Genomic DNA, 14,323 nt, shown 5'->3' with positions numbered 1-14,323 from the left:
AGTCAGCTGAGGTAAAGAACAAACACCTCATCACAGACCCCTGCAAGCGTCAACCCGGCTTTGACCTAGCACGTTATGATTGGGCCCTCCTCAATCGCTATTGAACAGGCCATGGCCGGTGCGCCGCTATGTTCCAGCCGCTATGTTCCATCGCTGGGGAGCCAGAGACGACCCGAACTGCCCCTGCGGCTCCAGACAGACTATGACCCACATAGTCAACGACTGCCACCTCTCCAGATTCAAAGGAGGTCTCGAAACTTTACATCAGGCTCAACCTGACTATAGCTGTTGACTGGCTATGGAAGAAGGGCAAACGCTAGAAGCAGCAGCAGCACAAGGGGAGAGGGGGAACTGAAACTTCGTGGAACTAGAAGCAAGGGCTCGGATCGCCGGGAAAGAAAAAGAACCGGACCGGCAGGCCTAGTGCCGAGGTGGCGGCAGCGAAGTAATGGAGGCTTTGCGGGTCCTTGAGCTGTACAGCGGCATTGGGGGCATGCACCAGGCGCTCAGAGGTGAGAGTGCTCGGAAAGCCTCCCACTTTATTTTGGGGTCAGCGCTGGTTGTAACTGAGGTACATGGGAGGGGCGGAGCGGGAGACACCGGACCGAGACTGCGAGGGGGTAGGGGGTGGGGGCGCCTGGTTGTCGTGGAAACCGCCTCAACGCGTGGCCGCGACGTCTGGGGGCGGAAACGACCCCCTTCCCTCCCGCTCGGTTCGGGACGTGACTATCGGCTGTTGGCCTGGCGACGCAGTGCTGGGCTGTGGGGGACGTGTCGGGTGGGAGGTCGGGAGGGCCAGGGCATTAGGGCGGAAGTGTCTTCTACGAAGCTGTTAGAGGGCCTGGGAGAGCCGCGAGACTTGCTCGCGCGAAGTTCCCACCCGGGGCAGCACTCGCGAGACCGCAGGGAGGAGCCTCCGTGGGCGGGGCGACGTGCTGGGGCAGCGCGCGGGCAAAGCCGGGGTGGGCGCTGCAGCCGCCGAGTTGCAGTTCAAGCCCTGAGCTACAGGTTTTGAGCCCGTTTGTTTTCCAGCTTTTGAAAGGTGAAAGGTGTCAGTATGGAAAGGAGCATGGGGGAAAAGAGCTAAAGGGACATTACGGGAAGATTTGGGGGGCAAGGAAGGACATACTCGTTTTCTGTGACATGCACACTTATATATAACGCACACAGACTACACGTGAGTGTGTAATCATGTTCACGTCGGAAGATATGCAGTCGATTATACCTCAGTTAAGCTGTTAAAATAATTTTTAAAAATGTGAGAAGTGCTTCAGAGGAGCGTTACTATGAAGACTGAAGATAAGACCAGTCATGTATTTAATTGTGCCGGGTACATTGCAGCTCCAGGAAGTATTATAAATTCTTATACTCAGTTTTTGGCAGCTCTTCCGTTTTGAAGCTGTGTGTGTTCCAGTTGGAACCCAAAGGTTTATTTTTCTGTGGTATCCACTCAGAAATATTTATCGAGGTATGGTGCCAGGCAGTGGAGATTGAGACAAATGGACTTAGGGATATTTATATTTATTATTGAATTACCAAGGCAACCATGAAACTGAAATTCCCCTCCTTTCTTTTTTAGTACCAAGAGTAACAAAAGACTAATACTGGATGGAGCACATAGGTTATGCTTTCTGAGCAGGCTTTCTGAGCACGTAGGCTTTCTGATTCCAGAATAAGTGAGTGACTATTAACCTTTTGCTGGTGTCACCAGGGTTATTGATGAGGCTCAGGCTCTTTTTTTTTTTTCCTCCTTTTCCCCTAAAGCGTGAGAGATAGAGATAGGTAAAGAGAGACAGAAAGACATACTGCAGCACCATTCCACTGCACTTGAAGCTGAGGCTGGGGGTTCAAACCAAGCTTCTTGTGGTAACTTGTGTCCACGACCAGGTGAGACCCTATTCACATTTTATTGCTTACCAGTTGCTTACAGCCTGTGTTCACGTCTCACGTTAGAACTTACTAGCTTGTGAACAAAGCAAAACTCTAATACTGTTTGCTCTCAGTAAATTTTAAAGTTTACAATGTGGGTTAAAGAATAGGAAAACTATCAGGGGAGGGAATGGGATATGGAGTTCTGGTGGTGGGAATTGTGTGGAGTTATACCCCTCATATCCTATGGTTTTGTTAATGTTTCCTTTTTATAAATAAAAAATAAAGGCAAAAACAAAACAAAAAAAAATAAAAAAGAATGTCAGTATGTCCCCTTCTTTTGAAACCCCCTAATGATTTTTTTTTTTCCTCCAGGGTTATTGCTGGGGCTCAGTGCCTGCACCATGAATCCACTGCTCCTGGAGGCCATTTTTCCCCCTTTTGTTGCCCTTGTTGTTGTAGCCTTGTTGTGGTTATTATTATTGCCACTGTTGATGTTGTTCATTGTTGGCTAGTACAGAGAGAAATGGAGAGAGGAGGGGAAGACAGAGGGGGAGAGAAAGATAGACACCTGCAGACCTGCTTCACTGCCTGGGAAGTTAAGCAGTTAATAGTAGTAGTAGTAGTAGAAATAATAATAGCATTCTATTATGTGGAAGAGATAGAGTAGGGAAAATCAGTGGTAATAGGGGAACAGCTGGAAATTTAAAAAATAATAATTTAAAAGCAGATAGGAGTTCTATTTAGAATTTTAACAAAGGTAATGGAAATGTGTGTACAAATTCAGGCTGCATCAGCAAAATAGAGAATACTCAGATATTTCATAAATAAAAAAAAAGTCAAATTAAATGTATAATTTTTCCCTGTAAAATTAGCAAAGGTTAGAAATGGAGTATATAAATTCTGTTTAATAGGTAATTAAAAACATTCTGAAAAGTCAGTTTGCTATCTTATCCATCAAAAACCTTAGAAATTCTCATAAATATGCCTTAGTAACAGTCTTTTATTGCTGAATGAATTAATTCTATTTCTAGAAAACACACTTAAATAGCAAATTAAGATTTGTGCTCAAGGATGTAATTGCAGCACATTTAGACTTGAAAGAAGAGAGGTATAATTTGATGTTTGACATTTAAGGAGTGGCTGAAATACAGCTTATAATAAAAATAGCAATGTGTGTTCCGGAGGTGGCGCAGTGGGTTAAGTGCACGTGGCGCAAAGCGCAAGGATCGGTAAAGATCCCGGTTCGAGCCCCTGGGTCCCCACCTGCAGGGACTAGCATCGCAAGCGGTGAAGCAGGTCTTCAGGTGTCTTTCTCTTCACCTCTCAGTCTTCCCCTCCTGTCTTAATTTCTCTCTGTTCTCTGTCCTATCCAAAACCAAAACCAAAACAACAGCAGCAACAATGGGAAAAAAGATGGTTTCCAGGAGCAGTGGATCCGTAGTGCAGGCACCAAGCCCCAGAAAAAAAAAGAATCAGTCTCTTTTTGGTATCCCAGTAAGACCTGGCTTCTGTCTGCCTTTGCAACTCTTGTCACTCACTATTTCTTCTTTTTCATATTTACTGCTATTCTTCCCCTGTTCCTCAGATCCCCCAAGTTTTGTTATCTTCTGGCTTTCATTTTGCTTTTGTCTCCGTCCATCATATTCCAGATTTCTCACTACAGCTGCATTTCATCTTTACTGTCTTAGTTCATATGTGGCCTCTTCCAAAATAGCCTTCTGTGACTTCACACTGATCCATAGTAGTGTTTATTGGTCTCTCCCTACGTAACTGCTCTCTCATCCTGTGGTCTGAGGGTTGCATAATAGAAATGTTAACTGAGTCATCCGAATGCACTTATTTACCCCTCGCTTATCTGTCTTGTAATGTTCATTGATTTGACATACTATAGTTTAAGATGTCCTGTAATAAATTGTTTCCCTGTGATTTTTATGTAATAATAAAGATAAAAAGCACTGACGACCTACAGCTATGCTTAGGTCTTTCTACATGATCGCCTAGCCATGCTTTGTTGCCTCTTGTGAATAGATCCATTACTTCAACCTGTATCTTAAACTATAATAAGCAGCAAAACAGCAGGAATGAGTTCAGTATATCTCTAGATAAGGTTTGTGATTGAATTTTTTTTTAATGGTGGTAATACTCACCTAACATAAAATGTGCTGTTTTGAACATTTTTAAATCTACACTTCAGTAGCATTAAGAATATCCACAATGTGTGCAACCACCACTGTGTTTTCAGAATATTTTCATCATCCAAAACCCTACCTGTTGAGTAACTCCCCACCTTTCCTTTTCCCCGTTCCCAATAACTACTGTTGTGATCTAACTCTACTGACTTGTCTATTCTATGGACATAGTCAGCAGAAAATGTACCCCCAAACTGAAGAGAACTGAGGTTACTAAAGGAGGAATGGGATAGGTGGGTCAGTAGATTTCAGGGGAGGGAGGTTGACACTTTGGTGATAGGCATGGAGAGATGTGAAATGGTTTACCTAAAATATATATACATGTAAATATATAAAATATATAAAATATATATACATGTAAATGAACCATATCAATAACAGTAGAAAAAATGTTCTGGTTACCTCATATGAATGGAATTGCACAGTATTTGTTCTTTTGTTTTATTTCACTAAGTAGATTTTCAAGGTTTATCCTTGCACTTTATTGTCTTTTATGGCTGAATACGTGCATATACCACATTTTGATATCTTTTGAGGACCTGGGTTGTTTTCATCTTGTTGCCATTGTGACTAACTGCTATAAAGGTTAGTCAGTTGTTTTAAGTATAACCCTAGGAATGGAGTTGCTGGATCATATAGTAATTCTACGTTTAATTTTTTAGAGGTACTGCCAAACTGCCCCACCCACAGTGGCTACATATTATATATATATATATATATATATTTTTTTTTTTTAAAGGGTAAATGCTTCTTGTTTATTGAGAGTGTTATTTGAAACCGATCTTAAATATTTTTTTTTATTTAAGAAAGGATTAATTAACAAAACCATAAGGTAGGAGGGGTACAACTCCACACAATTCCCACCACCCAATCTCCATAACACACTGATAGCTTTCCCATTCTCTATCCCTCTGGGAGCATGGACCCAAGGTCATTGAGGGTTGCAGAAGGTAGAAGGTCTGGCTTCTGTAATTGCTTCCCCGCTGAACATGGGCGTTGACTGGTAGGTTCATACTCCCAGTCTGTCTCTCTCTTTCCCTAGTAGGGTGTGTCTCTGGGGAAGCTGAGCTCCAGGACACATTGGTGGGGTCTTCAGTCTAGGGAAGCCTGGCCAGCATCCTGGTGGCATCTGGAACCTGGTGATTGAAAAGAGAGTTAACATACGAAGCCAAACAAATTGTTGAGCAATCATGGACCCAAAGCTTGGAATAGTGGAGAGGAAGTGTTAGGGAGGTACTCACTGCAAACTCTAGTGTACTTCTGCTTTCAGGTATATATTTTGCAGTTTTATGGATACGTGTGAACATAAGCTCTCTCTCACAGAAACTGGTGTATATCTAGGTTATGGAACTTTATGTTAGAAAGTGAACCACCTGAAATGAAATTAGAGTGTACTATAAAAGGAAAGGTCTCACCCTAGTAATGAAGCTGAAGGGTTGTCATTCCACACGTGAAGTCTCTGGACACAGTCTGAGGTGAAGCATGTTGAGGTGGCAATCGTTGCGTTGGTTAGGTTGTGATCGGTGGATGCAATATTATTTGGTATGGATTGGGAGACGCATACGGGAAAGTGGGCCCTATCCAAGGGTTCCAGGACTGGGGGAAGTAGGGGCTCTATAGTGGAGATGTGAGGTTCCTGCTGTCTTAGGGTTCAAAAAGACAATCGATAGTTAATGTTATCATCACATTATTTGGTAATTGGGTTAACTTTGAAAAGTCCTTTTGTTATGGTTTGCTGTACAGTATCCAGTATCTTGTATATAGCTGTGCTATTGGATGCTTCTAATCTACTTGGTTTAGGCTTTTGAGAGAGTCCGCATATCAAATACACAGCCTATATATTAAAAAGATTCAGTTTGTGTTTTGAGAAACTTTGAGACATACAATTGATTTTCCCCCTCTCATATTAATTAAATACTGATTTATATGTCTACATTTTGCTAGGAGTGTACATAAACACCATTCCCACCACCAAAAGACTGTGACCCATCCCTCCCACCCACTCCCACCCCCCACTGTCCCAGGAAGCTGCATGTCTACCCCTCACCACAGGGTTTTTACTTTGGTGCCCTACTTACAATTTGATCAGGTCATGATTTTAGTTTCCCTTTCAGATTTTCTTACTCAACTTCTGTTGATGAGTGGGATCATCCCATACTCATCTTTATCTTTCTGACTTAGTTCACTTAACATAATTCCTTCTAGCTCTGTCCAAGATGGGTCAGAGAAGGTGGGTTCATTGTTCTTGATAGCTGCATAGTATTCCATTGTGTATATATACCACCGCTTTCTCAGCCACTCATCTGTTGTTGGGCACCTGGGTTGCTTCCAGGTTTTAGCTATTATGAATTGTGCTGCTATGAACATAGGAGTACACACCTCTTTTTGGTTGGGTGTTATGGAGTCCTTGGGGTATAACCCCAGGAGAGGAATTACTGGATCATATGGAAGGTCCATGTCTAGCCTTCTGAGAGTTTTCGAGACTGCTCACCACAGAGGCTGTACCAATTTACATTCCCACCAGCAATGTAAAAGGGTTCCTCTGTCCCCACATCCTCTCCAGCATTTGTTGCTGCTGTCCTTTTTGATATATGCCATTCTTACAGGAGTGAGGTGGTATCTTAGTGTTGTCTTAATTTGCATTTCTCTGACAATCAGTGACCTAGAGCAGTTTTTCATATGTTTGTTAGCCTTTTGGATCTCCTCTGTAGTGAATGTTTTGTTCATATCCTCTGCCCATTTTTGGATGGGGTCATTTGCTTTTTTGTGGCTAAGTTTGCTGAGCTCTTTCTATATTTTGGTGATTAGTTTCTTGTCTGATGTCTGGCATGTGAAGATCTTCTCCCATTCTGTGAGGGGTCTCTCTGTTTGTTTAATAGTTTCTTTGGATATGCAGAAGCTTTTCAGTTTGATGTAGTCCCATTGGTTTGTTTCTGCTTTAGTCTTCCTTGCAATTGGGTTTGATTCATCAAAGATGTCCTTGAGGTGTAGGTGGGAAAGTGTTTTACCAATGTTTTCCTCTAAGTATTTGATTGTTTCTGGTCTGACATCTAGGTCTTTGATCCATTTGGAGTTGATTTTTGTTTCTGGTGAGATAAAGTGGTTCAATTTCATTCTTCTGCATGTTACAACCCAGTTTTCCCAGCACCATTTATTGAAGAGAGCCTCCTTTTTCTATTTAATCCTTTGGGCCCCCTTATCAAAGATTAGATGCCCATAGGTGTTGGGATTTATTTCTGGGCTTTCAATTCTGTTCCACTGGTCTGTGTGCCTATTTTTGTTCCAGTACCATGCTGTTTTGATGATGATGGCTTTATAATATAGTTTAAGGTCTGGGAGTGTGATGCCTCCATTTCTGTTTCTTTTCCTCAAGATGGTTTTAGCAATTCTAGGTGTTTTCAGGTTCCAGATAAATGATTGTAGTGTTTGTTCTATTCTCTTAAAGAAGCTTGGTGGAACTTTGATGGGTATTGCATTAAATTTGTATATGGCTCTGGGGAGAATATTCATTTTGATGATATTTATTCTTCCAATCCATGAGCATGGGATATCTTTCCATTTCTTGGTATCAGTTTCTATTTCCTTGAGTAGCGATTCATAGTTTTCAGCATACAAGTCTTTCACTTCTTTGGTCAACTTTATTCCTAGGTATTTGATTGATTTTGCTGAAACAGTAAATGGGAGTGATTTCTGGATGTCTTCTTCTTCAGATTTAGTGTTTGCATAAAGAAATGCCACTGATTTTTGTACATTGATTTTGTAGCCTGATACCTTGCTATATTGCCTAATAACTTCCAGTAATTTTCTGCCGGATTCTTTAGGTCTTTCTGTGTATACTATCATATCATCTGCAAATAGTGAGAGCTTGACTTCTTCCCTTCCAATCTATATATTCCTTTGATTTCTTTCTCTTTCCTGATTGCTATGGCAAGAACTTCCAATAATATGTTGAAGAGTAACGGTGACAGTGGACAGCCCTGTCTAGTCCCCGATCTGAGGGGGAATGCTTTCATCTTCTGTCCATTGAGTATGATGTTGGCTGTAGGTTTGCTATATATAGACTCCACTATCTTGAGGAATTTCCCATCTATTCCCATTTTCTGTAGAGTTTTGAGCATGAATGGGTGTTGGATTTTGTCAAAGGCTTTCTCTGCATCTATTGAGATAATCATGTGGTGTTTGGCTTTGCTTTTATTGATGTGGTGAATGACATTGATTGACTTACGGATGTTGAACCAGCCTTGCATTCCTGGGATTAATCCCACTTGGTCGTGATGAACAATCTTTTTGATATGTTGCTGTATCTGGTTGGCCAAGATCTTGTTTAATATTTTGGCATCTATGTTCATTAGAGATATTGGTCTGTAGTTTTCCTTTTTTGTTCTGTCCCTATCAGCTTTTGGTATCAGGGTGATGTTGGCTTCATAGAAGGTGGAAGGGAGTATTCCTGTTTCTTCAATCTTATGGAATAGCTTAAGAAGTATGGGTATGAACTGTTTCCTGAAAGTTTTGTAGAATTCATTTGTGAAGCCATCTGGTCCAGGACTTTTGTTGTTGGGGAGATTCTTAATAACGGTTTCAATTTCTTTGTCTGTGATTGGTGCATTTGGATTTTGTAGTTCTTGTTGGTTCAGTTTTGGAAGTGCATAGGTTTCTAGGAATTGTTCCATTTCTTCCAGATTCTCTAGCTTGGTGGCATATAGTTCTTTATAGAAGTTTCGCAGGATTCTCTGGATTTCTGTGGTGTCAGTTGTGATATCTCCTCCATCGTTTACAATTCTATTAATTTGAGTCTTCTCTCCTTTTTGTTTGGTGAGTCTGGCTAGGGGTTTGTAAATTTTATTTAATCTTTCAAAGAACCAACATTTGGCTTCATTGATCTTTTGTATGGTTCTTTTATTTTCGATGTTGTTTATTTCTGCTCTAACTTTGGTGATTTCTGTCCTTCTGGTTGCTTTAGGGTTCCTTTGTTCCTCTTCCTCTAAGTCCTTGAGGTGTGCAATAAAGTCGTTCATTTGAGCTTCTTCTTGGTGTTTAATATGTGATTGTATGGCTATAAGTTTCCCTCTCAGTACTGCTTTAGCTGTGTCCCAAATATTTTGATAGGTTGTGTCTTCATTTTCATTAGTTTCCAGGAACATTTGAATTTCCTGCTTGAGTGAGTCTCTGACCCAGTGGTTCTTAAGGAGCATATTGTTTAGTTTCCAAATTCTGTGACTTTTAATAATTTTCTGTTTGTTGTTAAATGTTAGTTTTACTCCACTGTGGTCTGAGAAGATACTTGGGATGATTTCAATGCTCTTGAATTTATTGATGCTGTCTTTGTGGCCTAACATGTGGTCTATCCTTGAGTATGAGTTATGTGGATTTGAAAAGAAGTTGTATTCCAGTTTTTTGGGGTGGAGGCTTCTGAAAATGTCCAAGAGGTCTAGTCTGTCGATCTCTTCATTCAATTCTCTTGTATCTTTATTGGTTCTCTGCTTTGTTGATCTAAGTGTGAGAGTGGGGTATTGAAGTCTCCCACTATTATTGTATTAGTATTGATGTATTTTTGAAATTCTTTCAGTAGGTGTTTAATGTATTTAGATGGTCCCTTGTTGGGTGCATAGATGTTAATAATTGTTAAGTCTTCTTGGCTGATTGATCCTCTAATCATTATGTAATTCCTTGCCTATCTTTTATTACTCTATTTTATTTAAAATCTATTGCGTCTGAGATGAGAATGGCTGTTCCTGCCCTTTTTTGTGGTCCGTTAGCCTGTATGATAGTTTTCCATCCTTTCACTTTAAGTCTGTGTTTATCTTGTTGTGACAGATGGGATTCTTGCAAGCAGCATATGGTTGGGTTATGTTTTCTGATCCATCCCCCTACCCTGTGCCTTTTGATGGATGAGTTTAAGCCATTGACATTTATTGATATTATGGATTTAATGTATTGTAGTGCCATTGTTCAAAAAAAAATTTGTTTGCTCTGATATATTGCAAGTATTATAGTGATGTTCTTGTTTATAAGAGATCTTTTAGAACCTCTTTCAGGGCCGGTTTGGTGATGGTTGCCTCCTTTAACTGTTGTTTATCCAAGAAGGTTTTGATCCCTCCATCTAGTTTGAATGAAAGTCTAGCAGGATATATTATCCTTGGTTGAAACCCTTTTTCATTCAGGGCTCGATAGATATCTTGCCACTCCCTTCTGGCTTTTAGAGTTTGAGTGGAGAAGTCTGCAGATAATCTTAGGGGTTTTCCCTTGTATGTGACTTTTTTTTTCTCTCTTGCAGCCTTTAGGATCCTTTCTTTATCCTTACTTCTTCTCATTGTGACTATGATGTGTCTTAGTGTCTTCAGGTCTGGGTTGATTCTGTTTGGTACTCTCTGGGCCTCTTGAATCTTGATGTCCTTTCTGTTATTCAAGTCAGGGAAGTTTTCTTGTATTATTTCCTCTAGAATGTTTGCTTCCCCTTCCTCTCTTTCTTCCTCTGGCAGGCCAATTATACGAATGTTACTTCTTTTGAGATCATCCCATATGTCTCTGTTGTTCTTTTCAGTGTCTCTCAATCTCTTTTTAAGCTCTTTCACTTCTTTCTTCGTTTTCTCTAACTCATCCTCTGTCTGACTAATTCTGTTTTCTGCTTCTATTAGTCTCCTTTCCCTTGCCTCAGCTTCTTTCTTCATTACAGCTATTTCAGCTTTCAGTTCTCTAATTGCCTCAAGATAATCAGTATTTTCCTTGGGGGTTATCTTCAGTCTTCATAGTAACACTCCTCTGAAGCACTTCTTAATAAGTGTAAAATGGTAGCTTACTATGGTTTTGCTTTGTATTTCCCTAGTGACGAAAGAAATTGAACATCTTTCTATGTGCCTTTTAGCCATTTATGTCTCTTCTTTAGAGAAATGGCTATTTAAGTTATTTGTCCATTATGAAATTATAGCTTGTTAAAAAGTTGTTCTGGATATTAATTGTATTCTGAATGTTAATCTTATGAGTAATATGATCTGCAAATACACTCTTCTGGTGTAACTGAATTTTAAGTGATTATGAAAGATGAATTTCTTTGGCAGCATGGTAAATTTGCACAAAATCCAATGGACATTTTATTTTTTTTATTTTTAAATTTAAATATTTATTTTATTTATTTATTCCCTTTGTTGCCCTTGTTGTTTTATTGTTGTAGTTATTATTGTTGTTGTTATTGATGTCGTCATGGAGAGAGGAGGGGAAGACAGAAAGGAGGAGAGAAAGATAGACACCTGCAGACCTGCTTCACCACCTGTGAAGCGACTCCCCTGCAGTTGGGGAGCCGGGGCTCGAACCGGGATCCTTATGCCGGTCCTTGTGCTTTGCACCACCTGTGCTACAGCCTGACTCCCCCAGTGGACATTTTAATGCCTCAATAATAATTTTTCATCCTTAGCAGCATGCTATTGAATTATTGCACTGATTACATAGACTTGTATTTATTATCTATGTTTCATTTAGTTTTATAATTGCATGTTCATCTATTTGCATAGTCTACCTTGTTTGCTTTTGTATAACCTCTAGCACAGGTTTTCTGTACTCAACTGTTGAGTATATTATTGCTACTAACTTGGTAATTATCCTGTCATTGTGCTGATAAAGCCATCCTTTGCTTAGCAAAAACTTCTTTATTGAAAAACAGTGGCAACTAATAGCAACAGAATTTGTTAGTTGCAAACCAGAAATCTATTCTCTTAACTAAAAGAATGTTTGGAAGCTCACAGAACCTATAGGACACCCAGCAAACAGGGCAAACAGAAGTAGCACTGCTTTAATCTTGTATGGGTATTGGCCCTGACAAACTTCATACTGACACCAACAGCTTCCACTAATGACATAAGAACTGCTGGTGAGAATTCCTCTCTCATCACCTGAAAAAAGGTTACATTCTCCTTTGTTTCCATCCATTGTTGTTTTGGAATTGAAGTTGAATGTAAGTGCAGTTGATTGGTAAGCATTGAATCCCATTTTAGGACAAAGACAGCTGGGAATAAGTTCTGGCTTCTGCTTTGGGAAGGAGAGATTCCTTATGTGGCAAATATTCAAGAATAGGAAACAGGCAGAGATTCTATTGACCACAGACATAACAAATGTTTATCACTCTACTTAATACATGTTGCTCCAGTACAGGAACCTCTTACAACTTCTTCAACAATATTTATGCTGCATATGGTTTAGCTAATGAGAATCTTCCAAATGAAAATATTTCCTTTCAGAAAGTGGTGGGAGAAGTAGTTTCATCAGCTATATATTACTCAAGACTACAAGGGTATCTGCGTATATAAATGCTTAGCAAATAATTTTTCTCCAATACCAGGGAAAGTGCAAAATATGGCTTAAAATGGTGAATAAAGGCAAGCTGTTCTGGTGGTTACTGTAGTTCATGTCAACTGTTGAGGCAGCCTTAAAAATGAAAAAGGCAAGCCCTACCGAGTAATTTGTAAAGGTCTTTCAAGGTGTTGGCTTTCAGTGTAACACACATTGTAGTCAGCCTTGGCATTTTCTGTTATAATGTTGGTCTTATTGGTACTAGGTAGCATTAATTAGTCATTTTTAAATCCCTTTTGTCTTTATTTCTAAATAACAAAATACCAACTTGAGGCCCTCCCAAACCACTTTGTAATTATGTATACTTAAACTAGATTGAAATATCACCTAGATTGAAAGTAAAGTAACATTAAGAATTTATCCTTTTAAATTCTACCTGTAAGTGAGATTATTTGGTATTGGTCTTTTGTCTCACTCAACTTGATGCCTTTTAGTTCTGACTACAATATTGCAAAGGAGATGATCTCATTATTTTAATTAGCTGCACAGTACTCCATTGTGTATATGTGCCATAACTTCCTTAGCTACTCATCTGTCCTTGGGTTCTGGGCCATTACAAACTCTGCTTCTATGAACATTGGTGTGCATGTCTTTTACGGATAGTTGTTTTGTTTTCCCTGGGTAAAGCCTTAGGAGAGGGATTGTTAGGTCATAAGGTCAGTCCATTTCTAGTGTTCTGATGTATTTCCAGACTCTTTTCCTTAGGGTTGAACTAATTTACATTCCCACCAGCAATGTAGGAGAGTACCTTTTCCCCATAGCCTCTCCAACAGTTGGTGTTTCTCTCATTTCTAATGTATGACATTCTCATGGGTGTAAAGTGGCATCTCCTTGTTTTTATTTCCATTTCCCTGATCATCAGTGCCTGTGAGCATTTGTTTATATATCTGCTGGCCCTTTGGATCTCTTCTTTGAAGATTCTTCCCATATTTCTCTCCCCATTTTCCAATGGAGTTGTTTGTCTTTCTGCTGTTGAGTTTGATGAGTTCATTGTGTATTTTGGTTATCAGTCCTCTGTTTGATAGGACACATAAATATTTTCTCCCACTCCATGGGAGGTTTCTTTGTTATGGTGATAATTCTTTGCTGTGCAGAAGCTTTTCAGTTTGATATATTGGTTTACTTTTGCTTTTGTTTTCCATGTGATTTTGTGTTTGAATTGGTGAAGATGGTGCAAAAACTTATGGATGAGAGTTCTACCTATGTTTTCCTCTAAGTATTTGATTCTTTCTAGCCTAACTTCTTTGCTCCATTTGGATTTAACTTTTGTATATGATGAAATTTGGTGGTCATAAAGTGAAACTTGGACTGGGTGGCATATTGCACCAAAGCAAAGAATTTGGGAAGGAAGGGAAAGGACAGGATGAAAATGACACATGAACAGCTGTGCTTATGTGTTAAAGACCATACTGTAAACCACTACCCCCCCCCCAATAAAATTATATATACACACACGGAGAAGAAAACTAATTAACCCCCTTAAAACATTTGTATTTCACTCTCTTTGGAAGTTCGCATTTTCCCCCCCTAAACTTGAAATGCAAGAAAGAATTATGTGGGTGTGAATATTCAATAAAGCAGAATCCTAACTTTCCCTTGAATGATAGGATTAACTACCTCTTATCTGATAAAAATAAAAGCTTATTTTACAGCAGTGTTATTACTGTATTCTACGTGTCAAAATACTTTTCCTGTGCCAAAGAATAGAAGACTGGCTGAATTTGTTTTAGAAAAAAATTTTTTTAAGGGAGATTCAGTAAATAGTCACCCTCTTTCTAATTCTAATTAAAATGAGAATTATAACATAGGAGTAAGGCACACGGAAAATATATATTATTAATTACTAAGAGGGTATGCTGCCACCTAAATTCTGGGTTGAGTATTAGCTGGCTCATTTGGCTCTCATGCAACCCAGAACTTGG

The 14,323-nt window shown here is 39.6% G+C and overlaps 1 protein-coding gene across 3 annotated transcripts in view; it reads left to right on the top strand.

The window, feature by feature from the left end:
• The first annotated feature begins 382 nt into the window (after positions 1-382).
• The window catches only part of TRDMT1 (tRNA aspartic acid methyltransferase 1), a 51,734-nt gene continuing 37,793 nt past the window's right edge, over positions 383-14,323 (top strand). For 2 of the 3 annotated variants that reach the window (XM_060192234.1, XM_007526196.3), the window contains exon 1: positions 383-512. Coding sequence is in view for 2 of the 3 variants with exons in the window: in XM_007526196.3 (XP_007526258.1) it covers positions 449-512 (64 nt within the window). In the remaining variant the exon portion in view is untranslated. The remainder of the gene's footprint in view (positions 513-14,323) is intronic. The other variant, XM_060192233.1, reaches the window with a different exon arrangement.

Source organism: Erinaceus europaeus, chromosome 6 (genome assembly GCF_950295315.1).
Source record: "Erinaceus europaeus chromosome 6, mEriEur2.1, whole genome shotgun sequence".
NCBI lineage: Eukaryota > Metazoa > Chordata > Mammalia > Eulipotyphla > Erinaceidae > Erinaceus > Erinaceus europaeus.
The sequence above is the reverse complement of the archived record's forward strand: the minus strand, read 5'-3'. Positions and strand labels throughout refer to the sequence as shown.